The 25,376-nt window shown below is 44.7% G+C and overlaps 1 protein-coding gene across 3 annotated transcripts in view; it reads left to right on the top strand.

Moving 5' to 3' along the window:
- Nucleotides 1–25,376, top strand: part of LMBR1 (limb development membrane protein 1) — an 88,206-nt gene that overhangs the window by 48,097 nt on the left and 14,733 nt on the right. For 2 of the 3 annotated variants that reach the window (XM_025197784.1, XM_025197783.1), the window contains 6 exons: nt 11,335–11,415; nt 13,299–13,375; nt 13,614–13,691; nt 14,670–14,743; nt 14,977–15,067; nt 16,565–16,631. In XM_025197784.1, the coding sequence (XP_025053569.1) occupies nt 11,335–11,415; nt 13,299–13,375; nt 13,614–13,691; nt 14,670–14,743; nt 14,977–15,067; nt 16,565–16,631 (468 nt within the window). Of the gene's footprint in view, nt 1–11,334; nt 11,416–13,298; nt 13,376–13,613; nt 13,692–14,669; nt 14,744–14,976; nt 15,068–16,564; nt 16,632–19,360; nt 20,096–25,376 lie in introns of those variants that run through there. The other variant, XM_025197785.1, reaches the window with a different exon arrangement.

Genomic DNA, 25,376 nt, shown 5'->3' with positions numbered 1-25,376 from the left:
ACCCTTCTCTTCCGGTTCTTCCACGCGGTCTCCCTCTTGCTCGGCGCCATCTTGGCGTGGCGTTTCAGGATTCTTTTTCGCAGCCGCTTCTTTGACCGCTTGAATGGCCATACGCAGCTGGGCTTTCAGACTTAAATTCTTTTGCATTAAATCAGTTACAGTACGAAAAGTTGCAGTTAGCACTCCCCCCCTGTATTGTGGGGCCACCCTCTCATCCGCGGCACGTTCCTCCGTCTCCAGATCTTTGCGGAGCTCGGATGGAAGCTCGCGACCTCTTAATCTAGACGCCAGCATAAAGGGGGCGAACCGGTCGATTGGCACCGTTTCTTTACTCTCCCGAGCACATCTTAGGCAACGGGCACACTCCCGGGTGAGGGTCGGGTTTACTGCGCCCGCTGGGTTGACTCTGGCGAGGGACATAGTGTCGAGGGGCCTGAACAGGACCCGCTCATCACTCATTATACACCCGAATGCCGCGGGGTGAAAATACACTACCCTCTCTCTCGGGGCTCCGTCTTCGGAAGCTCCCTCTTCTCCCTTTAGTGAAAGGCGTCTGCTGATAAACCTCTCACCCGTTCCGCCCGCCTGGTGGTAAGCGATATGCGCCTCCAGTTCCATAAAGTTTTCCACTTGGCGTTTTCCACTGCGCCAAGGGCAGTTCTTAACTAATTCTAGCTCCAGCGTGCCTTCCCCTGATCCCATCCTCGTCGCCATGTGTGGGCCGGGAGCGGTCTGAGGCCCTTGGGGGCGCGCGGCGGGCTGTGGCTAGCAACCCTGGCATGCGGGTTGGGGAATGCAGGCCGGCGGACTAGAATTAGGCATGGACGCGTAGCGGTTGATTAAAGATTATTTTATTTACACTGTAGATGGTCGCGGTGCAGGCAGGAAAACTTGCTTGAGTTGCAGTTACAGACAGGAAAGAAGAAAAGCGGACAAGAGTTCTAAACTCACGAACTCTAGCCCAATCCGGCTGAAGGCTCTAAAAACGCGAGCCCGTCGTGTCAACCGAAGAAAACAACTCGGAGAAGAGCTCTGGATACACTCACACGAAGTTTGCTAGGCTCCGTGGAACTTGCGCGCAGGGAAGGGGTTCGTCGAGGGATCAGGCGGCGACGGGGAGAGGCCAGAGGTTGATCAGACCCCTATAGCCTTCTTAAGGTGCACGCTGGGTCCGATAGGCTCCGCAGCGCTTAGAGTTCTTCACGAGACATGAAGCCCTCCTCCTCCAGATGGTTGTGGAGTCCTCCCTTGCGGGGTTCTCCTCGGAGTTCTCCAACTTGGGCGGAAACCGCTCAAGCTTCTTATACGGCTAGCAAGCCAATTGCTAGCCGCCACATGGGAATAATTTAGAAACAGCCAATAGTGGGGAACAAATTTGTATGTGGGTGGCGGGAACTGCTTTGCACCAGGGTTTTCTCTTTGCAACTGAGAAATGCACCCTGTAAAGAAAGCTCCTCGTGGCAGGAAATAATTTAGCAGTGCCGAAGCGCGCGCACACAAAATCACACCCTTGGGTTGTGACACTTATAACCTGGTGGTTGGGTAGTCTCCTGGTAACTGGAAAATTGCTAAAGGAGGGAATTTGAACCTGTCTTGTACATTGTGAGTGGCATTGCCACCACCATATAAAGAGTTGCATGGGAATTATTTGTGAAGAACTTTTATAGTACTTGGTTGAAACAGCTTTTTGCAGTACAAAATTTTACAGTACAAGCCTTTTGTAAATTATTAATAAAGTACTTTTAAAACAAATGCATCTGTGGCAAGTGCTAAATTGTTGAAGTTCTGGTCTTTCAACTCTAAAGGAGGTATCTTTTACTACTTACAATTAAAAGCTAAAGTAGAATATAGTCTTCACTGAAATGAAGCAGCTTTTGTTTAAGACTTCTACAAAGTTTTCTGTTGGGAAATTGGTTCTTCAAATCAAAGCAACAAAATAAAACGTTTAAGTTTTTTCATTTTTTTTAATGAAAAGTTAGTGGTTTTTATTAAGGAATTACTATTGGTATACTTAATTAAAAAGTATGCCGTTCTGGTTCCAAGCCAAGATGCCTAAGAAAATTCTTGTAGGTCATTTTTAGTTGTTCAGTTGCTCACATTTTGTCATGTTATCCAACCTATCTTCTTATAATTATATGACTGTAAAATGTGGTTCATGGCTGTTGGACATCAAGATCTGTAATTTGTGAGTATAACTCTAAGGGCCTTGGCACGTTATATTTAATGTGTTACATTTAAGACCCAGCCAGCCTAAAATTGAACTCGTTGTTCCAGCCATGGCCAACAATCAGCTGATTGTCAGATCTGGCCCCAGACCTCACCAGAGCCAGTTTTTCTGTTAGGGTCCCAGGGGTAAGCTGACAGATTGGCCAGGATGGACTTGAAGGCACTCCTAGTTCAACTGGCAAGTAGTAATGGCACAATTGGGGTCTGATCCCTGATTTGAAAAGTTTTCCTCCTGCCATGCATGTGTGGCATGGCAGGAAGTGGGGATCAGATCTTGTCACAGCACTGAATTGAATGTGTGCTAGGGGCCATGGATTTCTTGAGTGTTGATGCCTTTGCTGTAATAAAGACAATGCACTGCAATAATCATGGTATAAGAACTCTTTTAAGTAGTGATAATGTTAAACATACTTTTCCTAATTAATAGATTATTTGAAACAAGCAGCCTTCCTAGCCTAGTGATGTAGCAATAAAGTATTCTGAAATATTTATTTCATTTGGTGTTAAGAACTGATGTTCAGGATTATGTTGCATTTGACTACATTTTTTATAAATCCTCATATATTTTAAAAAGCATCTCATTATAACATTACATCATTTTAATTATGAAAATGAACTCTTTCATAAATTTTTACTGAGACACACAAAAATTTACTTGTACAGTACGGGAAGTTGTATAGGTTTAATATTTCTGTTCTCTGTCCTAAAGTTTAAGGTATTGAGGAGATACTGAGCTTAGGAAAATGTGTGTTTCCAGAATATTAGGTTTCACTACCCACATCACTCCTACAGCAGAAGAATAAAGCTGGGACTTTTTTATATTAAAAGAAAAAAAGTTGCCTTTAGCTATTAGTTTTCCTGAATCCAAAGAGACGGGTGGGGTAGGATCAAAAATCCTTACTTGATCAAAGTTATTGGCTCAGAAGGTATCCTTACCTATGTAAGAAAGATGAAAGGTGTTGTTTTTATTGCACGCTAGTAACAGTGTAATTTTGAACTAATTGGTGTTGAACTGCCAATCACCTAGGGGAATGCAAATAGATACTCTTACAATTTCCTTTGAGGTACTGAAATCTTATGTTGGGGCTGGAAGAAAAACAGAATAATACCGTTAAATTGACCTTAAATGAGCTGCTTTGTGGCTTTCTTGGAGAATCCCTTCTAAGTTTTCATTACTAGTCCAAACAAGTTTCGTCTACCAATTTGATTTATTGGCTAGACAATGCTGACATTGAACTTTGTGCATGCTTGAAATAAAGTTTAATACGTTAGAGTTTTAAGCATTTAGCTACATCCTTTTCAAATACCATTTTGACTGATCTAAAATCTTCCCTGACTCTCTCCCTTTCTCTCGTAAAAATATCTTTTGTACAGCAAGTTGCTGTCAGTTTTAAATAAAACTACAAGAGCTGTGTTATGTGGAAGACTCTGGATCTCTGTTGGTGTTAGATATTAAGGTCCTAATGCAGTTGCTATTGACGTCATTGGAAAGGTTCCCATTGATGTCAGTGGAAGCTGTCTCAAGACCTTACAGTCTATATTAAAATAAAAATATTTAGCTCCTGAACAGAGCTTTTCTCCAATCTAGAAGCTTATTATGAATAAAAAATAACTAAATGTTGACTTTATTTATGTACAGAAATGTAAGGGTGAAACGTCATTAAAGTCAGTGAGAGGCTTTCCAGTGACTTAATTGTAGCCAGGATTTCACCCTGTGAGTATTTGAGTTATCAGTCAGATATTTTGTAAAATATTAACATGATGGTTAAACAAAGGAGCATAGGACCAGAAGGCACTATGGACCATCAAGTAAAGTTGCAAACCAGCATTGAAATAATACAGCAATTAAAATGCTTTTAGAATTACAGTTACTTAATATAATTTCTAATTTAAAATGACTAACTACTGCAATAAATAAAAAGAACTTGTTCTGATTAACTTCCAAAAAAATTGAGAAATGAACACTAATCTTCACAGAATTTAGAAAGTAGTTAGCTGTGTGAGTCTGAAGTCAGGCAGAAGGCAAGGCAGGGTGGCCTTTTAAAGACCTAGTTTGTTCAGAAAGGCATCTGAACAAATTAGTCTTTAAGGGCGCCTGTACATGTGCAGCAAGGCTGCTGCAACATACTGTAATTACAGTGCGTCTGCTGGAGCATGGTAATTACTGTGCTCTAGCATAGTTTCATAGTTTTAGGGTCGGAAGGGACCTAATAGATCTTCTAGCCCGACCCCCCGCCAGGGCGGGAGAACAACAAAAGAACCCTAAAAACAAAAAACGGGACTCAAATGAGTCCAGCCAGGTAGGTATCCAGCCTCTTCTTAAAGATCCCCAGGGTAGGGGCCAGCACCACCTCCCTTGGAAGTTGGTTCCAGCTCCTAGCCGCCCTAACTGTGAAGTAGTTTTTTCGGATGTCCAATCTGTACCTCCTCTCCATCAACTTGTGCCCATTACTCCTTGTTATGCCAGCAGGGGCTAGGGGAAACAGCGTCTCCCCCAAACCCTTCTGGTTCCCCCTAGTGAGTTTATAGACGGTCACCAGGTCCCCCCTCAGCCTTCTCTTGTGGAGGCTGAATAGGTTCAGGTCCCGCAGTCTCTCACTGTAGGGTCTGCCCTGTTGTCCCCGGATCATGCGTAGCAGACTCCAGTGTGTCGTGTATCAGCATCCCTGCACTGAAAAATGGCGGTGGGGGCACTTTAACTAAAGCTGATGAGCTTTAGCTAAAGTGCCCCTGCTGCCATTTTTCAGTGCGGGGACACTGATGCATGACACGCTCCGAGTGCTTTAATTAGACCAGCTCTTGGAGCCGCTCTTAATTAAAGCACTTCCCCCCCGCTGCCCCAACTCCCGGAGCACGTGTATACGTGCCCTAAGGTGCCATCCGACCTTACAGAGAATGTAGATTAAAATGAAGAGATTTAGGGAGGGGGTGGAGGAAACAAACTTTTTATACATCTTGCTTACTGTCAGTGGGAGTTGGTAATGCTTGCATAACTTCAGCATCAGCTTTTCCTCTCTCTAAGGAAGAGTTATGTTACAGCAACAAAATTTTGTATGAAAGAGTATAATGGGTCCTCTACCCCACTACTGAAGGAGAGAGGAAGCCAAGGATCAGCTGGCTGGCTCCAGCCTCCTGAGCAAACTGATAGTGAGAGAAGGCCCTTGCATAAAATGGCCACCTGTCTTGGGTGTGGTCAGGGATTGATAGGCCGCGGGAGGAAGTAGTGGGTCTGGTGACCCAGATTGAGATGGATAATCCTAGGACCTGAAGCAAGGGAGAGAGTCTGTCCCTGCAGAGTTCTGTTCCTCTCAGCTGCAGCTGCTGCCCCTGCCCCTGCTTCTGCCTCAGTCCCTGCCGTGCCTGTCTGGATGGGTGGGGGCGAGGGAGGGGGTGGGAAGTGGAGTAGGTGGAAGGCAGCCAGGAGCTAGAGCTGGAGCTCCATGGGCTGGGCAGGAACTGCCTGACAGCCACTGACTGAGTGAGTTCTGCTGCACGCGTCCCCTGCTTCCCCCTCCCTCCCCTCACCCCACCCACTGGTTCCCAGGCAGCCCCCCACACACATGCTCGCACACCCCCTCCACACATCACTCGCCCTGTCTACAGGGCAGGGTATGCCTGTCCCTCTCTCAAACACTGCTCCCCACCCACCCAAAGCCCCATAGGGAGTTTTGGTGAGTTATTGGGGGGGAATGGGGGGGTGTTGACCCAGCCCACAACGGCTCATCAAAATTCCCTATGTGGCCTTTGGGCCCAAATAATTGACCACTCTTGTCCTAGACCCTTCAAAGGGTCTAGCACTGCTGTGAGCAGAAGGACTGGTGTTGGACAGCAAAGACTGGGGGTGCAAGCCCAGAGCTTGCAAGGGCAAGACCAGAGGCTGAGGGGCCCAGACCTCATGAGGGTGGGGCTGGAACTGGGACCCAAGAGTCTATGGTCCTGAGACAGTGGACCTCAGGTGGAGGGGTCCAGCCAGAGTAAAGTGGGTGAAGGCCAAGGGGCCTCAGCCCAGACAAGGGTCTAATACCCAATTGTCCTCCTTCCCCCACCCTTGTGGTGTGCAACCTTCCTATCCAATCATAACATGAAGGTGTGGCAGAGGTGAGACAACGGAGTGGGACCTTTCGGGGCCAGAGGAGGCAAGCAAGGTGGAGTCCAGGCAGACTTTGCCACCCCAGCATTGGACCCAGTAGAAAGAGGCACGGTAATTTAAAACAAAAATTAAATCCTTTTTCCTAGTAAAAGTAGTGCTTGAAATGCATAAGAACATAGCCATATCAAAAAAAGATAGCAACTTCAATATGTGATAGCAAAACATTAAAGGTGTATTAGAGATCTGTCTCTGGTAATTGTGTTTTGTTACCATATTACCTTACAAGCCTTGCTTTACTAGGTGCTATAGAAACTCAACAAAAAAAATCTTTCTCAAAGAACTTATTCTATAAGTCTAAGACAACAGACACGCAGATAGTTGTAGATTACAAGGAAACAACGGAACAAGATTTGTTCACATGATAGGCAATGGTTTTAGTACACCATTGCCTAAGCACTGTTTAGTTTTTGTACTTATTGTGGCAAAAAATTTCAAGGAGGTATTTATTTTTGGATAGCTCCTTCCGAGTGCAAGCGACAGTGCCTGAGGAAAGCACAAAGGTTCTAGTTTGAAAACTTTTAAGTGTCTGAGAGTGGCCTCATTGGCTAATTGGAAACGGGAGTTCACATTTTGATAGTGCATGGGAGATAAAGGTGGGGGGGAAAATAGGTCATGATGGGTATTGAAACTGAAAAATAGCTTATGCTTGATGCAGTAGAGCAATGGGAGGGAATAGAAGGATGGAAATAGAGACATGCTATGGAAAAAACAATAGCCTGCAATGGTCTTTGTTTGCAGCATAGTGAATGCATATAAGAAGAGCAAGATTGTGTTTGATAGGGCTAGAGAAATGAAGTGAGGCAAATATTCAACATGCAGTTTGATAACTTAGACAAGAGGTTTAGTTGTGTGGAAGAACAGACTATGCAGAAAGAATTTGCGAGGCTGGATGTGATGACTTGGGGATCAGAGTTGAAGATGATGCAGGCTAATGTTTTGGGCCTATGACAGGCAGAGGTCAAGAAAGGACCAGATTGAGAAAAGTTGGGAGGAGAAGAATAAGAACTACATGTTGGCCAAGTTAGATTTCTGTTAGTGGTGCTGGATCAAAGTTTTCAGTTTGGCAAAAGGAGATGCATCTACCTCTACACCAAACCTATCAGTAGTTAACATACAGATGAGATTATTCAGAAATAAAATGTAGAAGAGAAGGGTCAAAGAGAAGAACTCTACATAACCTTCACAGAAATTTGGAAAAGAAATGAGGAGGATCCTCTAAAGACGATGCTGAAGGAATACTTAAAGGCAGGAGGAGAACCAGGAGAAGATAATAACAGAAACCAGGAAGAGACATGATATCAAGAAGAGCAAGGTTGGCAGCATTGAAATTAGCTGTCAGGAAGGAGGGATGGAGTTTTGCTTCTGAGAGACTTTTGACAAGAGCAGTTTCAATGGAATAAGCTCAAGGAGTAGAAGCTGCATCAGAGAAGGTCAGGGTGGAGTTTGAAGAGAGAAACTGCAGACAGCAGTTGTAAGAGGCTTCAGAGCTGAAGTAGATGGGGCAGTTGGAGGGGCAAATAGAGTAAAGAAGGATTTTTAAGATGGGATAGACAAAAGCATGATTGAGGTGTGGCAGGACAGGACAGGAGCCAGAGAAGAGTGAAAAGTTGAAAGTTGTCAAAGAAGAGATGAGTGTGGACACACACAATTAGGAGATGGGATGGGCTACTAGAGGGATTTGGGGGAAGTAGATTTTGGGATGGGCAAGCAGAGGGATTTTGATAAGGTGAACATTTTAATAGTCAAGGGTGTTTAGGGAGGTGGCTGATGTGATTGCAGAGCCATTGGCCATCATCCTTGAAAACTCATGGCAATCGGGAGAAGTCTCGGGTGATTGGAAAAGGGAAAACATAGTGCCCATATTTAAGAAAGGTAAAAAGGAGGATTCAGGGAACTACAGACCAGTTGGGGAACTACACCTCAGTCCCTGGAAAAATCATGGAGCAGATCCTCAAGGAATCCATTTCTAAGCACTTGGAGAAGGTGATTAATCATAGAAGTCGGGTCGGAAGGGACCTTGTAGATCTTCAAGTCTGACCCCCTGCCTGGGCAGGAAGAAAACTGGGCTCAAGTGACCCCAGCCAGGTAGGCATCAAGCTGCTTCTGAAAGGCCCCCAGGGTAGGAGCCAGCACCACTTCCCTTGGAAGCTGGTTCCAGATCCTAGCCTCCCTGACTGTGAAGTAGTTCCTACGGATGTCTAATCTAAACCTACTCTCCAACAACTTGTGGCCGTTATTCCTTGTTATCTCGGGGGGCGCTAGGGGAAACAAGGTCTCCCCCAAACAGTCAGCATTGATTCACCAGGGGCAAGGAACAGTCAGTATTGATTCACCAGGGGCAAGTCATGCCTGACCAAACTGATTGCCTTCTATGATGAGATGACTGGCTCTGTGGATGCGGGATGTGGTGTACGTTGATTTCTAGCAAGGCTTTTGATATAGTCTCCCACAATATTCTCGCGGGGAAGCTAAGGACGTATGGGCTGGATGAATGGACTCTAAGGTGGATAGAAAACTGGGTGCAGCATTGGGCTCATATGGTAGTAATCAATGGGTTGATGTTTAGTTAGTAGCCGGTATCAATTGCAGTGCCCCAGGGGGTCAGTCCTGGGGCTGGTTTTGTTCAGTGGTTTCATCAGTGATCTGGAAGATGGCATAGAGTGCACCCTCAGCAAGTTTGCGGATGACACCAAGATGCGGGGAGTAGTAGGTGTGCTAGAGGGTAGGGCTAGGATTCATAGTGACCTAGACAAATTGGAGGATTGGGCCAAAAGAAATCTCATGAGATCTAACAAGGACAAGTGCAAAGTCCTGCACTTAGGACAGAATAATCCCATGCACCAGTACAGGCTGGGGACTGACTGGCTGGGCAGTGGCTCTGCAGAAAAGGACCTGAGGGTTGCAGTGGACAATAAACTGAATGAGCCAACAGTGTGTTCTTGTTGCCAAGAAGGCTAATGGCATACTGGGCTGCACTGGTATGTGTGTTGCCAGCAGGTCTAGGAAAGTGATAATTTTCCTGTTGGTGCCTCTCACTCCTCTTCCCCCCCCCCCCCCCCCCAACTCCATCCCTGCTGGAGGGTTGCTGCAGCGGAGTGAAGCCCAGCTCCCCTACTTGCCTACTCCAGGCTTAGGTGGGGGGGAGGCAGCTCTCTGCCACTGCATGTACTCCTGGGGGGCAGGGGGGGGACTTGTGCCCCCCAGATCTGTGGGCAGCGCTGGAACAGGAATGCGTTGCCCACTGTGGTCTCGGGCTCTCTGCCCTGCTGCTCTCCCCCAGGGACTCCGCAGCCCAGCAGGTGTGACCTGGTGCTGCAGGGAACAGTGAGGCCATGTGAGGAAGCTGCTAGCCACTGTAAGCTCTGTTGCCCTGTTGCCATGTCCCCTGCCTGTGTGGAAGCAGCAGGGGTGGTGCTGTGGGGTTGAACCCTTTGCTGCAGCTATGTGGGCAGCAGATGTCTTGCCAGGGCAGTGCAGGGCTTGGAGCGGCAACGAGCCTCCCCATGTGGCCCCTGCTGTTGCCTGCAGTGCCGGATTGCACCCTCTGGGCTGTGGAGGCCCTGGGGGAAGGCAGCAGGGCAGGGAGCCTGAGCCCGCAGCAGGCAGCTCACCCCCACCCCATGTATACATGTGGGGGGCACAGGTCCCCCCTGCCTCCCTGGGAGTGCATGCAGTGGCAGGGAGCTCCACCCTGCCCCCTGGTCAAGCTGCCTGCAGCCCCATCCTACTCCCTGCCAGGGCCCTGTGGCTGCACGTTGTGGCCCCAAGCCCCATGTATCACCCAGCCATGCCCAACTCCCTTCCTCCCTATGGGGGCCTCAGTGCTTTCCCCTCCCTGCCCCACCCCCACTTACCTGCGGTAGCTGCTCTCCTGGCTGCCTGGTGGTTATGTGCGTATACATACATGTGGCACCCCCTGACTGACCGCCTTCCTCCTGCTGTCTCCCAGGCCCTTGCAGGGTGGAACTCTGCCAGCGTGCAGAGAGCTCTTTGCAAAACTGCAAAATCTGCGGGTTTCTCCAGTAAAATGAGAAATCCCAGGTTTCTTCTGGTAACAGGTAAAATCTGCAGTTTTCTCAATTTTTCCTGTGGGAAACAGAAATCCCGGATCCCTGGTCATCATCTTGGAAGCTGAAGTCACTGAGTGAGGAGGACAGCCAAGAACTGGAACTGGAGATTGGGTGGACAATAGATGACATGGAGATGCAGAGAACTCAGCTGTAAAAGCAGTTTTGTTGGGAAAAGGGAATGTGTGAATTTGTCATGATCTAGTGAGGTACCTGGTATTATTCTGTTGCCAGTGTTCATTGCACACAAAAGCAAAAAGAAAGCCATTATATCTTCTTGAAACAGCTTTGGTCAGTCTTAGAAGCATTTGGTATGCATCATCTTTAAATGGAATTTTAGAACGCTACTAAATACTCTGAAAGGCCATCAGAGCATGTATTGCAGTATTTGCACCATGATATAGCATAGGTCGTTGCTTCCCAAACTTCCTCAGCATGACCCCATATTCCCAACCCACACCCTCCCACCCCTGTGACTGCATCCGCTGATGTTGCGACCCCATTTGGGAATCGCTGTCATGGGTATTGAGACAACAGATATGGTCCTTGCCATGCATTGTCAGATTGTTTCTTGTCTTGAATCTCTCTGTAACACCATCTCCTTATCCTCATGTCTTTCACACATTGCTTAGAGGAACCCCATCAGGTTCCTCATGGGACACTTTGGTATGGAGGACTTCTTTTGATAAAGAGAGCAAGAAGATCCCCAGTCAGACTTGTATTTGTTATCTGCAGCTCTCCAAAGAACCATTTGTCACTGGTCTAAGGAAAAGTATTGTTGCTATAATAAGTGTACTAAAAACTGTTTTCATAATATATCTTGTGGGATTAGTTTTAGTGGTCTCTCAAAAACATAAACCAAAGTAACCCCTATATCTTTCTTTTGATTAGGTTTATCTTCTGCTGTGGAGTACAGTACAACAGAGCTGGAATGGGAACTTGAAAATGTGAAGAGCACAAAAACAAAGCTAGGTATGGGTTTGGTTAGTAGTGTGTCTGTGAAACTTGTTATAAAATAGCCAAAATATATGAAATGTGCCAAAATACCTTGCAGTTGACTGATATAAATTTATCATTGTAATTCTGTACCTTGTGCATTCAGTCTTACAGATGAACAACATACCAACATTGCATTTTATTAGCAAAGCATTTAAAAAAAATTGGACATTGTGTGATGAGCATCTTTGGATTTGCTTTTTGTTTCTGAAGAAAGTTGTATTAAAATACTGTTCCTAATGCAGAAATGGCCTCATGTAAATTAGATGAAAAAAATAAATGTGGTTCACCACTGCCTTTAATACACCAATTGCATGATTTTTGATCATTTGGCAAGACTGAAGCAATACTTTTCTTCCTGGTATTTTTTTAATGAGCGATTTGAGGCTTTTCTACTATGTAATTAGGACACTTGGCATTTTAAAGATAAACTGCAGTTTTATGTCTTTGTTGTTTCTTTTATATACAACGGTTGCCACTTAAAAATGACATTTAATAGTAGGGATGCAGCACTAAAGAAATTTTTTGGCCCATACCGATGGCCAGTTATTGGCCAGCCATATCGGCCGATACCGATATGATGGCTGATATTCAGCCCATCAACTTGGAGAGCGGCATCTGGCTGGTAAGTCTGTGCGGGGCAACAGGCATGGGAGAGGGAAGGGGGGGGGACGGGACAGATCGAGGCCCCCACAGTTATGGAGAGAATGGGCTAGGGTGGGGCAGGGCATGGGATGGAACCTCCCCTGAGGGTAGCATGGGGGGCGGGGCATGTGCCCTCTGGATTTGTGCATGGGGCAAAGGTGGGCTGCCCGCTGCAGACTTTGGGCCAGGGGCTGTGCTGGCCTCTTCCCGGTGGTGGGGCTGAGGCTGGGGCTGGGTCAAGGCTGTGCTCGGGGCAGGTGGCAGCAGTGCTGGGTGGGGTGCCTATGGGGGAAATTTGGGGTGGCTGTAGCCCACACTGTAGCTACCTCTCCCAGCACTCTTGCTGCCTGCCCCGAGCACAGTTCTTGTCCAGTCCTCCTGCTGGGAAGAGGCTGGCGTAGCCCCTGACCCTGAGCCCGCAGCGGGCAACTTGCCCTTGCCTCTCACAAATCTGGGGGGGGTGCGGCACATGCCCCCTATGCCGCCACCACCAGGGGTGCGTGCAGCAGTGGGGAGCCACCTCCACTCCCTACCCCGCTGTGCCCTCTGGACCCCCCCCCGACTTACCAGCTGGACGTTACTCTCTAAGCTGCCGGGCTGCATTCCTGGCCGTGTGCATGCGGTGGCTGTGCGTACGCATGTGACATTTATTAGTAACATTATCGGCTACACCAGCCAAAAAAAGCCAATTGCCGATTTATGTTAATTTTCCTTTTATCGGTGCCGATGCAATATACCAGATATATCGGTGCATCTCCTATTTATTAGCTTAGCTCACGATATTCAAGACACTGCAGCAGTTGTTACCAACCCAAGGTTAGGAAAATACCTTATGCTAAATATCAAAGTGGTAAGTAAAAGTGGGTTTTTAGACTCCATAGTGATATCTAATACCTATTACAATGAGTATAGTTATATATGTTGACTAACCCTAAACCAGCATGATATGGAATCATCTAAGTGTTATGTGTTCAAGAGTATGTCAAAGTGTGTGGTAAAAAAATAATTTATGGTACAATTTAAAACTGCAGAATTGCACCATACCAAGAAGATACCAGCTAGTTAGTACCCCTTTCACTCAAGTTGATGTAGAAGGTTACCTACAATTAAAATCTACAAAATAAGCCCATTATAAAAAGCAATAACATATTTTTTTTGCCACTGAAGACAACTAGTATAAGGTACTAAGCCTCCTTTTTCCCCTCTTTGAAAAGAGCGACGGAAAAAAGCTTCTGCATGGGAGAGGAATTTAGTGTATCCAGCTGTTATGATACTGCTACTCTTTGTAACGGTAAGAATTTTACTGTCTTTTTTTCCTTGTGTATAATAGTTGTTTGGGGGATAATTTTAATGGTTTTGAGTAATGGAGGTGATAACCAAGAAAATATGAGAACCAACAATCCCTTCTTGAGATTTTTTTCCCGCAAAGATAAAAGTTTTATTGCCACCAGATTTCATTATGTTTAAACATTTACATTGTTTAAGTGTTAAAACCTTAGAATTGACAGAATGTCTCTACTTCTTTATAGTCCTTATCAGTCCTCTTGGTTGCTTGCAACATTCTTCGCCTGTTGGTCGATGAGACTGCAATGCCAAAGGGATCAGGGGTAAAGTAAACTTTGATTTTTTTTTTGCAAACATCAGTTATATGTTCACTAGAAGTTTTGAAAAAGCACCAGCAAGAGGCTTCAATTTAATAGCTTTAAAAAGTGTGTTTAACACCTGAGTCTGATTCTATGGGTTTAGTCCTGCAAATGTGCTAGCTTATGTCTAATTTTACTCGCACTTAGTAGCTTCATTTATCTCTTAGGAAGATCAGGCTTATGTTGATACAGTAGTAATTAACAAAGTAGGTAAATGAGAGCACCATCAGAATTAAAGGGCATATATTTTCTCAGTGCTTCCATTTTTAAGTGGAACAGAATTAATATATTTTTATAAGCAAATTATTTCAAAATGGTACAAAAGATCCTTATTATCTTTTGGTGTTTTCATATCTCTATTTTTTATTTTGCAAATAAACTTTAATATTTTTAAAGTATTTTATTTCAAGAAAAAAGCAGCCTTCACATTGTTAGATTGTCCCAATTAATGCCATTACAACATTTTTTCTAGCTTATTAATGATTTAGCCTATATGAGTACAGTCATATCACATATTTGCACAACTATATGAAGCCATTTAGTGCAAGCTGCTGTTCCATTAGTAATAATACATGCACTGAAAAAAGAGTGACTTGGAGATTTTAGATTCAGCATCCAAAGTACTGTGGCATATGCTTATAAATTACATGCGATGTGAATAATAATGTTGGAAAACTCAATTTTATATTTTCCTATTGTAAAACATTTTACTCAGATTTTGAAATTGAGCCTGTTTAATTTAGATAGGTAGAATGTAAAACTAAATTTGAAGTTACCCTGAATTTCTATACTTGAATCATGGAAATATTTTATTTTACAGTATATCTTTAATCCAAAAATCTCAGATCCTTGGTAAGGACAGAAGTTAACTTTCTGAACACTTAATGTGCGTGTATGATTAATTTATGCAAAGGTTTTTTTTTTGGTTTTTTTCTCTCATAGGGGCCTGGGATAGGAAATGCTTCTTTATCCACTTTTGGTTTTGTGGGAGCAGCACTTGAAATCATTTTGATTTTGTATCCTTTCTTTAAGTATGCTGTCTGTTAACAAGTATTCTGTCTAGTTTTCTGGGACACTGGTAATTTACTAAGACACTTGCCTGGAAAGAAGAAAGAGACAGGTCAGTCCTTCTCAAGCACTCGAAGTGTTTTTGTTTTTTTTCTTTGGTTCTTAAGACTTTTAGGAGGCTGCTGAGAACTTGAGTGAAACTTGCATTCCTTGGAGGTTCTTTTTTCCTTGATTCTCACAGCTATCTTATGGTGTCCTCTGTCGTCGGCTTCTACAGTCTTCGCTTTTTTGAAAATTTCACTCCCAGGAAGGATGACACGACTATGACAAAGGTAAGGTAAAATCTGAGGTGGTGATGGCCCCCCTTTTTTGCCACCCAAGACAAACTGACTCTTTTAGTTAGTAATTGCCCTGAATGGCTCATTTGCAGTGATCAGTATTTGTTTGTAAGCTGCGTAAACACAAACTGGAAGATTTTCAAAATGCTGAATGAGTGGGAAAAAGGATGTGCTCTGTTTAGTTTGGATGGCATCCATTCACTTGTAAAAAGCCTGGAATAGTGGAGCTTGTTAACTAGCTATAGAAAAAGCTAGTGAAAGGACTTTTTTCAAAGGAAACGTATTGCTAATGAGTAACTTTGATTGTGCTAACTGTACTTCAGGGAGCTTATTTGAAATCTGAAGAACTTGGTTGCTACAAGTAATACAGACAAAGTAATTCAAATTTGAATAATTAAAGTAAGACTGAGGAGGTCTATTCAGCAACGTTTTGCAGTCTGAGGCTAATTTGACTTTTTCCACAATTTGGCATTGGCTTCAGAATTAACAAATGCTGTTACCTAATGCTGAGGCACATGCATACATTTTTTGACAAAATATTCCCACAAACTGACAAGAGGGAGCAATCTATAAGCAAGGGGCAGAGGGAGTATTTAAATAATTAAATAATCCTCCATAATTTACATGATTGAATCACATAATTTACATGAATTTCATGATTAAAAACATGAAAGTAGTAGTGTCTAAACACATTGATTTTATGATACAAGATATTTGCTAAGGCTATTCCATGCCTTTCCTTACTTTATGTAGCATTGGAAACTGGGTTGAAATTGTCTTTGTGTCTGCACATCTTTCAGTATCTCAGGAATAGTTGAGGAAAAATAGGAACAAAATGTGTCAATGACAAATACGTTGATATCTTTAATTCACCTTCTTTTCTTGTTAATACTAGAATTAGAATTGAATAGACTTGTCTTTTATTTGATAGTAAATATAGCTTTAACTATTTCTTGTTGAAATTTTACTAAAATTGCAGACAAAACTAACATTGTTATGATTTTAAAAAATCTTTACATTTGCCAATATTGATGCAGGTAGAAGAGAAACAGTTTTTAGTTTTTCATAATTGTATAAAAATAAAACTTTAATCTTGCAAGTAGTTATAACATGCTTAATTTTACTTATCAGTCATCCCAATAAAGCCAATGGAATGATGCAAACACAAGTGGTTGCATGACTGGGACTTACATTGTCAAATGCATGGTAGCTTCTTTAAGTTTATGAAGTCACCTTTTTAAAAGAAAATCTTGGTAAGAGCAGGCAAAACTAGCCACATACCAGTTCATCTCAGAAGGAAACTGGAGATATGTGGTAGAAGCAAGCTCAAGTTAAGTTTATATAATCTAAACAAAAATTATATTAAGTCCACTTTGCAGAATGAATCTTTAAGGAACTGACATCAAAATGGAAAATGTGAAATCAGGAAAAATGTTTGCTTTTAACAAAAATCCTATATTGATGGGAGGAATGCTCTTTTGTTCAAAACAGATCATTGGAAACTGTGTCTCAATATTAGTGCTCAGCTCTGCTTTGCCAGTGATGTCAAGAACCCTGGGTAAGTTGAATATTCAAAAAAACCCTGATCTGTGTTGTTCTACATTGTGAAGCAGTTGTATAAATGAAACGACCTAGGAAAAGTTACAGTTTGTCTATTTATTAAATAACTTACAGTTACTATAAATATGTCTTCCAAGTCTTACTTTCCTTTGATGTTCATTTTGCTGAAATGTAATCAGTCCCACTGCAATGTGATTTTCATGCAGACATACCAGATTACATATTTTGGTACATTAAATATAAGTGTCTATCTAGAAAATATATTCCTTTTCTAAATTGGAAGTCACTAATTTTCTAAATAAATTATTTTTGTGTCCATTTTTAGTAGGCTGACCAAGTAGGTTGTTGGCTACAAAAGCTCATGCCTCTCTGAAGCAGTTAGCACAGGTGCCATCCTACGCTACATTCTGTCTGACTTCAGACTAACACAGCTAACTACCTCTCTTTCCACCTCTCTAAACAAATTATAAGATAAAGAAAAATACATTTGAAAACTGCTCATTAGTATAGGCACTAATTTCATGTCCATTTAAAAATAACAGTTCTTGCGTTCTATGTAAATAAATTGTTGTCTTTTATATGGGTTTGCATACATTTCATAAGTAGATGGTAGGAAGCTGGGTAGTGTGGCACCCTAGGGCCCTGCTACACGTTCAGATTAAAGCTGGATAGACCCGCTATAAAGTTGTAACATATTTTAAAGCAATAACTTTATAGCTGGTTGACTCTTTTTATAGCTGGATAGTTATTTTTATCATGTGATGATTACTTTGCATGTGTGACTGGTCTAAATTTATTGCATGGTTAACCAGCTAGTTGTATAATATTTGTAATATGTAGCCAGTAGCCTTAGAGACCAGCTCATTCAGAGAGGCATAAGCTTTCATAGGTACCAACCTACTTCATCAGATGCTGTTGCCTATGAAAGCATATGCCTTTAAATGGATGTGGCTGTGAGTTAATGCCTTGAGTGTAAAAGTCTGTTTAAAAATGTTAAAGATCCCACACGCTGGGGCTTTTTAATAGCAGTGTGAAAATCAGATTTTTGTAGGTTTTGCTAAATAATTTTGTGCAATTCTTACCTGATTATATTGTTCTGAATTTAAAATTTCATTTAATGAGCTGATTCCTAAAAACAGGTACTTACAGATCTGTTCTTGCCCCGAGTTTCATTAGGTTCAGTGACATTTCATGGAGGAACAAGGATGTCAACAGTAAATTGTGTACAGAATTGCCGCCTAAAATAACTGGCAAATCGTACCTTTAAAAATTAAAAAAAAAGTTTATACCCTCTGTATTTAAGATGACAAAATAGTGTCCCTTCTATATATTGGTGGTCTTGTATCTAAATAATGGCCTAAGTGAAAATTCAAAAGAAGAAATGTAATATTTAATCCACTCCTAAAATCCAGAGTGAATGATAGAGACTTGCGAAATAATATTATTTAACACTTAGAGCAGAACAACACCCCTGTGCAAACACTACTGTTTAAAAATAATAATGCATGTACTATGACTAACTCTCATTGCATTTGCCATTTGAAAAACTCATTGGTTATGCACTGCGAGATTAACAGTCCTAGTAATATAAACTGATTCTGTAGAGAAAAGTGTGTATGCTGGGTGCAATTGTTGTTACATAGAAAACAAATTAATGGCAAAACTCACTTTTTAAAAAAAAAAAGGCTAACAAATGAAATTCCTGAATAGTTTGCCATAGAGATAAATCAAAGAATAAAACAGAAGAAAAAAAGATGGAACAATTAACACACAGCTAACAAATGCACAGACACAGCTGTCCAAACAGGATTAATAGAGTGTATTAGAGTACAGTGAGTCATGTGGTGCTTTGCAAAATATCAACATGCATTGCATTACATGTTACGCCCAGTGGCACTGAATAGATGAAAAGAAATAAATACGTTAAACGGATTCATAGAGGCTTTTCTCAGTATTAAAAAAGCAAGCTTCTAGACTATTAAAAAGCTGGATTTTAGCATTATGGGAAAGGCAAACTGCGGAAAAGTTTATCCAGTAATTCACGTATTTAACCTCTTCAAATCTAGTCTGTGAATTTAAGATGAGATATAGAGAATCTTTACAAATTTTTGTAGCATTTCTACTAAACCTATAGGTATCAGGCTTTTCTTTGATGCCATTTCTGAAAGATGTAAGGATATTTTTAGAAATGGGAAATAAAGATGAGATGACTGGTTTTAGTATTTTTCATCCTGATTAGGGCTTTTCTGTCAGTTTCATATTTGCTTGCCATTAGGAAAAATGCTAGGAAAAAAGTAGTTAATGGCTCTGGTTATGGAAAAAAATAAGCTGCAAACAAGATTTTTGTTTTCTGTTTTATAAAATAATTTTTCTTTTGATCTTTATGAGTAAATATTGACATGATGTTAAAACTAGAGTTAAGCTTGCTTAGATACTATTTTCCTGTGTTCAGTAGAGGGGTAACTTTTTTTGTAACTTTGTATGATACTAATTAGATTCTCAAATTGCAGTCTCAAGATTTGCTTTTTCCTGAAAGGGATGTGCACGTGTATTTTTAAATAGTCAATATTAAAAAAAAAAAAATCTGTGTGCATAAAGGTAGACATTTCAGATAAGCAAATAAAATCTGTTTTTAGAGAATGGATAAAAATGTAGGCTATAATCACTTTGGATTTTTTTTTCTGCTTTCTCTGAAACTTCACATTTTCTCTTTTCTTTGTCTTCCAGTTATGCATTCTCTTTGAGGGCGCTCTCTCTCCAACCCTTTCTTTTTCAAGAGTCATTCTTACTTTCTTTGAAGAAACCCTCTGCTGACTTGTCTTGCTTTAGAACTCTATCTATTTTATTTCCCCTTTCCTTCAGGCTTCTAGAGCATCCAGTCTTGGTATACTTTTTGCTGAGACTTTCTCTTGGTGTCCTCTTGCATTTTCTGGTTTTCACTGGAACTGCTCTGATTAAAGTCACTTGGCTTTTTAACAGCCAAGTATGAAGACAGCTTTTTTGATCTGCTTCCTGACTTTTTGGTTATATCAGCCCATTCTTCCATATTGTGCTTTTATTAATCTCTCCTTAGCATCTAGATCAACTTCTGGTCCCTTCTGTACTATCCTTTTTAAGACTTTTTCTTTGTTCTTTTCCTTTTTTAAAATTTCTCTTGTGATCTCACTCCTTTGGTGTGTTCTGTTTATTTATAAGTTGATTCCACTCATTTCTGTCTCTTGTAGGTAGGTAAGATTTCGGGGGGTGGGGGGAAGGGGCTATGCATTGGTGCAGTTGGCACACCGCTTGTAATTCCATGATGTCTCATTGAGTGTCTAGCATAGAATGGGTGATTATTTTGGCTGGAGGGCCACTTAACGAGTTTTGGTGAACTGTTGAGGGCCAAATACATAAAATTAATGGTTAAGGTATTTTAACAAAGTATAGATAAAAAAACAAATCATATGCTAAAAATCAAACCTCTGCTATTAAAATATTTTAATTTTATTTCAAAAAATAATTTTTGTCCTGATTTTGGTTTTTTTTGAGTAGTGTATATAGAGGCAAGACACTTGGCCAAGAGAGGATGCCTCAACCCCTAGCGGAGCCCTGCCACTGTCCAGCCACCCCCAAATCACAAGGGAGCTTCATGCTTCAACCTACACCCCCCCAAGGGCCCTCCCCCCCCCCCCCCCATCCCTTCCCATCCTAGAGCAGTTCAGCTGCAGGGAGGCAGCTGAGAGGAGCTGAGGAGGGTCTTGCTCTGCCCTGGCTCCTACTTCACCCAGCCGTCCAGGGAGCTGCATGAACAGGATGCGCAAACAGACGTGCTTGTATGCCTGGTGCACGAGTTAGTGCGGAAGTTTGCGCAGGAGGGTGAGCGGGAGGGCCTGAGGCCCTGCCAGTGAGCCCTAGGGAAGGCAGTCCCATCAGTAGCTGGCCTACCAGCAGCACGATGCGGATGGGCACACACTGCACCCCTCGGGTCCCTTCGGAGTCTGGGGCCTCCCCCTGTGGCACCTCAGAGGCCTCCACCCAGATGGAACTCCTGGTTCTGGGCTCCACGCAGATGGAGCACCTGGCTCTCGGCTGCAGGGGCTGCCTGGCAAGTTTCCAGGCACATGAGACCAGGAGCATGGCCACCTCCCCTTGCGGGGTTTGCTCCACTTTGGAGTCTCTGGGGTGTCAGATTGAGGACCTCCAGGCCACAGTTCAGAAACTGGATGCCATCAGGGATGGTGAGTAGGAGATGGACTCCTACTGCCAGGCCCTTCACCCCCTAGAGGCGGAGGGTAGACCAAGGTCTCCTTTCAGGACAAGGGGGGACTCTGGGATCTCCCATGCTGTCCAGTCGGGGTTGGACCAAGGTGGTCAAGGGCCCCAAGGCCTGCCGCACCAAGGTCCCCTCCCCTCTGGGGCTTTGCAGCAGGTACTAACCTCTTGTAGCCCCAGTAGAGCCTGTAGAGATGCCAGCTCCTGCAGGCAAGGGAGGACCACCCACCCCTACTCTCCCTAAGATGAGACACAGAGTGCTTGTCATGGAAGACTCCCTCCTGAGGGGAACTGGGGGCAATCTGCCGCCCCGACCCCTTAGCCCAGGAGGTCTGCTACTTCCCAGGGGCCTGCATCTGAGACATATCTGAGAGGATCCCAAAGATTATCCAGCCCTCCGACCACTACCCTATGCTCCTTATCCATGTGGGCATGAATGACATGGCTTGAAGCAATCCCAGCTAGGTCATGAGAGACTACAGGGCTCTGGGAGCAGGGCTTAGAGGGTTGGAGGCACAGGTGGTCTTTTCCTCGCTCCTCCTGGTTGTGGGTCATGGGCTGAGGAGGGAGAGACCGGTTGAAGTAGTCAACCAGAGACGGCGGCGCTGGTGTCATCGTGAAGACTCCGGCTTCCATGACCACAGCCCACTCTTTGGTGAGGGAGGCAGTGGGCTTCTGGAAAAAGACGGCCTCCACCTCACTTCGCTGGGGAAGAGGCTTTTCTCAGCCAGAGTTGCTGACCTGCTCGACTGGGCTTTAAACTGAGCCTGCCGGGGGTTGGGGGGAGTACTGGCACTGCAAGCCCACTGGGCACTTTTTGTAAACCCAGCAGGCTAAAGCATTCAAGGGAACCCACCCCTACCCCAGCCCCAGAGCGATCTGTAGGAAAGGCAAGACAGCTATACCTTATACAGGAAAGATTGTGTGGACAAAAGGGGCGGGGTGGGGGGTAGCTCTGTATGTCAAGGAAAGCTAGGCACGCAGGGGGGACATGTGGAGACTCTTTGGGTCAAAATCTGTGGTGAAGAAGGTACAGGGGACACAATGGTGGGAGTCTACTAGAGACCTCCTAGCCAGGATCAAGAGCTTGACCAGGATTTCGCTAGGGAACTAGCTAAGGCTGCACGTTCCTGGTGCATGGTTGTCATGGGAGATTTCAACTACCCTGACATCTCGTGGGAAGAGCACTGGGCCACATCTGAATGGTTGCAAAGCTTCCTCATGTGTGAATGAGCTCTATCTGTCTCAAGAAGTCTATGGACTGATGAGAGGCAAAGCTCTGCTCAACCTGGTACTGGCAACAAGGGATGATGCAATCAGTGACCTAACGATTGAAGGGAAGCTGGGAGACAGTGACCATGAGCTGATCACCTTCACCATCCGCTGTAAAGCAGGCCAGTCAGTCAGCAAAGCAGAAGTCCTCGACTTCAGGAAAGCTGACTTTGACAAGGTCAGGAGGCTTGTTGGCGAGTCCCTAAGGGATCACGACACAAAGGGGAGGGGAGTTCAGGAAGAGTGGTCGCTCCTCAAGGGAGTGATCCTGAAAGCACAAGTAATGTCTATCCTATCTCGGAAGAAAGGCAGCAAAAGGGCACAGCGACCCCCTTGGCTCTGCAGGGAACTAGTGGACCTCCTGCTGCTAAAAAGAAAGGCCTGTAAAGGACGGAAGGCTGCATCCATCCCAAAGGAGGAGTACTCTGCACTGGTCCAGACCTGTAGGGAGCGAACCAGGAAAGCCAAGGCTGCTGCTGAACTCCAAGTGGCTACACGTATCAAGGACAATAAAAAGTCCTTTTTTAGATATGTGGGGAGCCGGAGGCAAAGCAAGGGTAACATTGGACCCCTGCTAAACCAGATGGGGTAATGGACGCCCAGGGAAAAAACAACCTGCTCAATGGGTATTTTGCGCTGGTTTTTCACCAGCCCCAAGGGACGGCCCTGCTCAATATGGTGTGGGAGGGCCAAGGCGAGGGAGAACTGTTACCATTTATCAATGTTGACCATGTGAAGGAACACCTTGAGGGATTGGACAACTTCAGGTCAGCTGGCCCAGACAGCTTACACCCCAGGGTACTTAAGGAGCTGGCAGGCATCATAGCTCGGTCACTGGCACATCTGTGAGAACTCGTGGTGCTCAGGCTAAGTGCCCAAAGATTGGAAGAAGGCCATTGTGGTGATTATCTTCAAGAAAGGGAGGAAAGTAGATGTGGGGAGCTACAGGCCCATCGTCCTGACCTCCATCCCCGGGAAGATCTTGGAGAAAATCATCAAAGAGACCATTCTTGACAAGCTGGCTGAAGGCAGCTTCTTGAGGGATAGCCAGTACGGGCTTGTTGTGGGTAGGTCTTGCCTGACCAATCTCATCTCCTTCTACGACCAGGTGACATATCACCTGGCAAAGGGAGAAGAGATTGACGTCATATATCTTGACTTTAAAAAAGCTTTTGATCTGGCATCCCATGATCGTCTTATAGAAAAACTGGCCAATTGCGGCCTCGGCTACATCATAGTCCATTGGCTGGGTAATTGGCTTCGAGGTCGGACCTAGAGAGTGGTAGTTGATGGTGTGCGATGACTAGGGGGGGCCCCCAAAGCTCTGTCCTTGGGCCTATCCTTTTCAACATTTTCATTAATGATGGGGACATTGGTGTCAGGAGTGGACTGGCCAAGTTTGCTGATGACACCAAACTTTGGGGTAAAGCATCCACACCCAAGGACAGGATGGTGATCCAGGCCGACCTTGACAGGCTCAGAAAATGGGCGGATGAAAACCTGATGGCTTACAACTCCAAAAAATGCAAGGCACTCCGCCTTGGAAAGAAAAACCTGCAGCATGCTTATAGACTTGGCAGTGATGCCGCTTGCTAGCACCACGGCCCAAAGGGACTTGGGGGTCATGATTGACCACAAGATGAGTATGAGCCACCAATGTGATGTTGCAGCTGGCAAAGCAAGCAAAATTCTGGCTTGCATCCATAGATGCTTCTCTAGCAAATCCCAGGATGTCATCCTGCCACTGTACTTGGCCTTAGTGAGGCCACAGCTAGAATACTGTATCCAGTTCTGGGCTCCACAATTTAAAAAGGATGTGGAGAATCTTGAGGGAGTCTAGAGGAGAGCCACGCGCATGATCAGAGGGCAGGAAAACAGGCCGTATGATGAGAGGCTGAGAGCTATGGGACTCTTCAGCCTGGAAAAGTGCAGACTCAGGGGGACCTGGTGGCTGCCTATAAGTATATAAGGGGTGTACATCAGGATCTGGGGGAACGCCTGTTCACCAGAGTGCCCCATGGGATGACAAGGTCAAATGGTCACAAACTTCTCCAAGACCGTTTCGGGCTGGGCATAAGGAAGAACTTCTTTACAGTCCAAGCCCCCAAGACCTGGAACAGGCTGCCGTCAGAGGTGGTGCAAGCACCTACTCTGGACTCCTTTAAGAGTCAATTGAATGTTTATCTTGCTGGGATCCTGTGACCCCAGCTGACTTCCTGCCCCTGGGGCAGGGGGCTGGACTCGATCTTCCGAGGTCCCTTCCAGCCCTAATGTCTGAAATCTATGAAATCCACACATGCCCCCGCAAAGCCTGGGGAAGCCCAGAAACCCCTTCCAATTTGCCCCAGCTCCTTCCCTAGGGTCATGTGGGCTGTGCCAACCTGCAGCCCAGGTGATCCTCTTCCCCTAGGAGGCCTTAGGCCACCCACCTGGGTGGATGGGACAGGAGCTGCACTGGCTGCTGCCGGGAGGTGGCAGTTGGCTGGGCAAGCTCACAGCAGTGCACAGGGCAACTCAGGAGCTGGGGTTGGGGCTTCACCTGCTAGAAGGCCCCAGGGAAGCTCTGCCACCTCCAGGCACAGATGTGGAATGCCCATTGAATGGTCCTAGCACCCGAGGTGGCTCTTGCCAGCTCCGAGCCATATTCAAATGGGGTGCTGCTGGTCCAGCCCAAGTGGGGGAACTGGGGGCCTGAGCACAGCTCACCTAGGGCCTGCCATGTGGCGCTGCATGGGCGGATGGGGCCGCTTCCATCCAGTGTCCCCTGTGGCACCAACAGAGGCTGGAGCCAGAGCCACCAGGGCCTGAGTGCAGCTGGCCCAGGGCCTGCTGCATGGCACCAGGTGGGCAGGGCTGCTTCTACCCAGCGTCTCCTGTGGAGCCAGCAGAGGCTGGGGCCAGAGCTGCCACCTGCATTGCCCAACCAGGCAATGCCAACAGGCCAGATTAGAGTCAATTGGCAGGCTGGATATGGGCCACAGGCTGTATTCTGCCTACCTTGGTTTAGTGTCTTGCATCTCTGGGCTGGGGCCACTATACATTAATGTACATGACTTGTGCAAGCCTTTCTTATTTAACATGGAAGACCAGTGTAGAAGATAGCATTTCTCAAATGACTTTAAGCCCTTTTCAAATTGAGAGGTTGCTTAAAACCTTCTTCCAGGAATTGTTCTCTCAGAAGGGCCCTGTCATTTGGAGAGTGTATGTGTGTCTGATTTTG

This window comes from Alligator sinensis, unplaced genomic scaffold, assembly GCF_000455745.1.
Source record: "Alligator sinensis unplaced genomic scaffold, ASM45574v1 scaffold601_1, whole genome shotgun sequence".
In the NCBI taxonomy this organism is placed as follows: Eukaryota; Metazoa; Chordata; order Crocodylia; family Alligatoridae; genus Alligator; species Alligator sinensis.
Note: the sequence above shows the minus strand (reverse complement) of the source record. Positions and strands in the feature narration are given on the sequence as shown.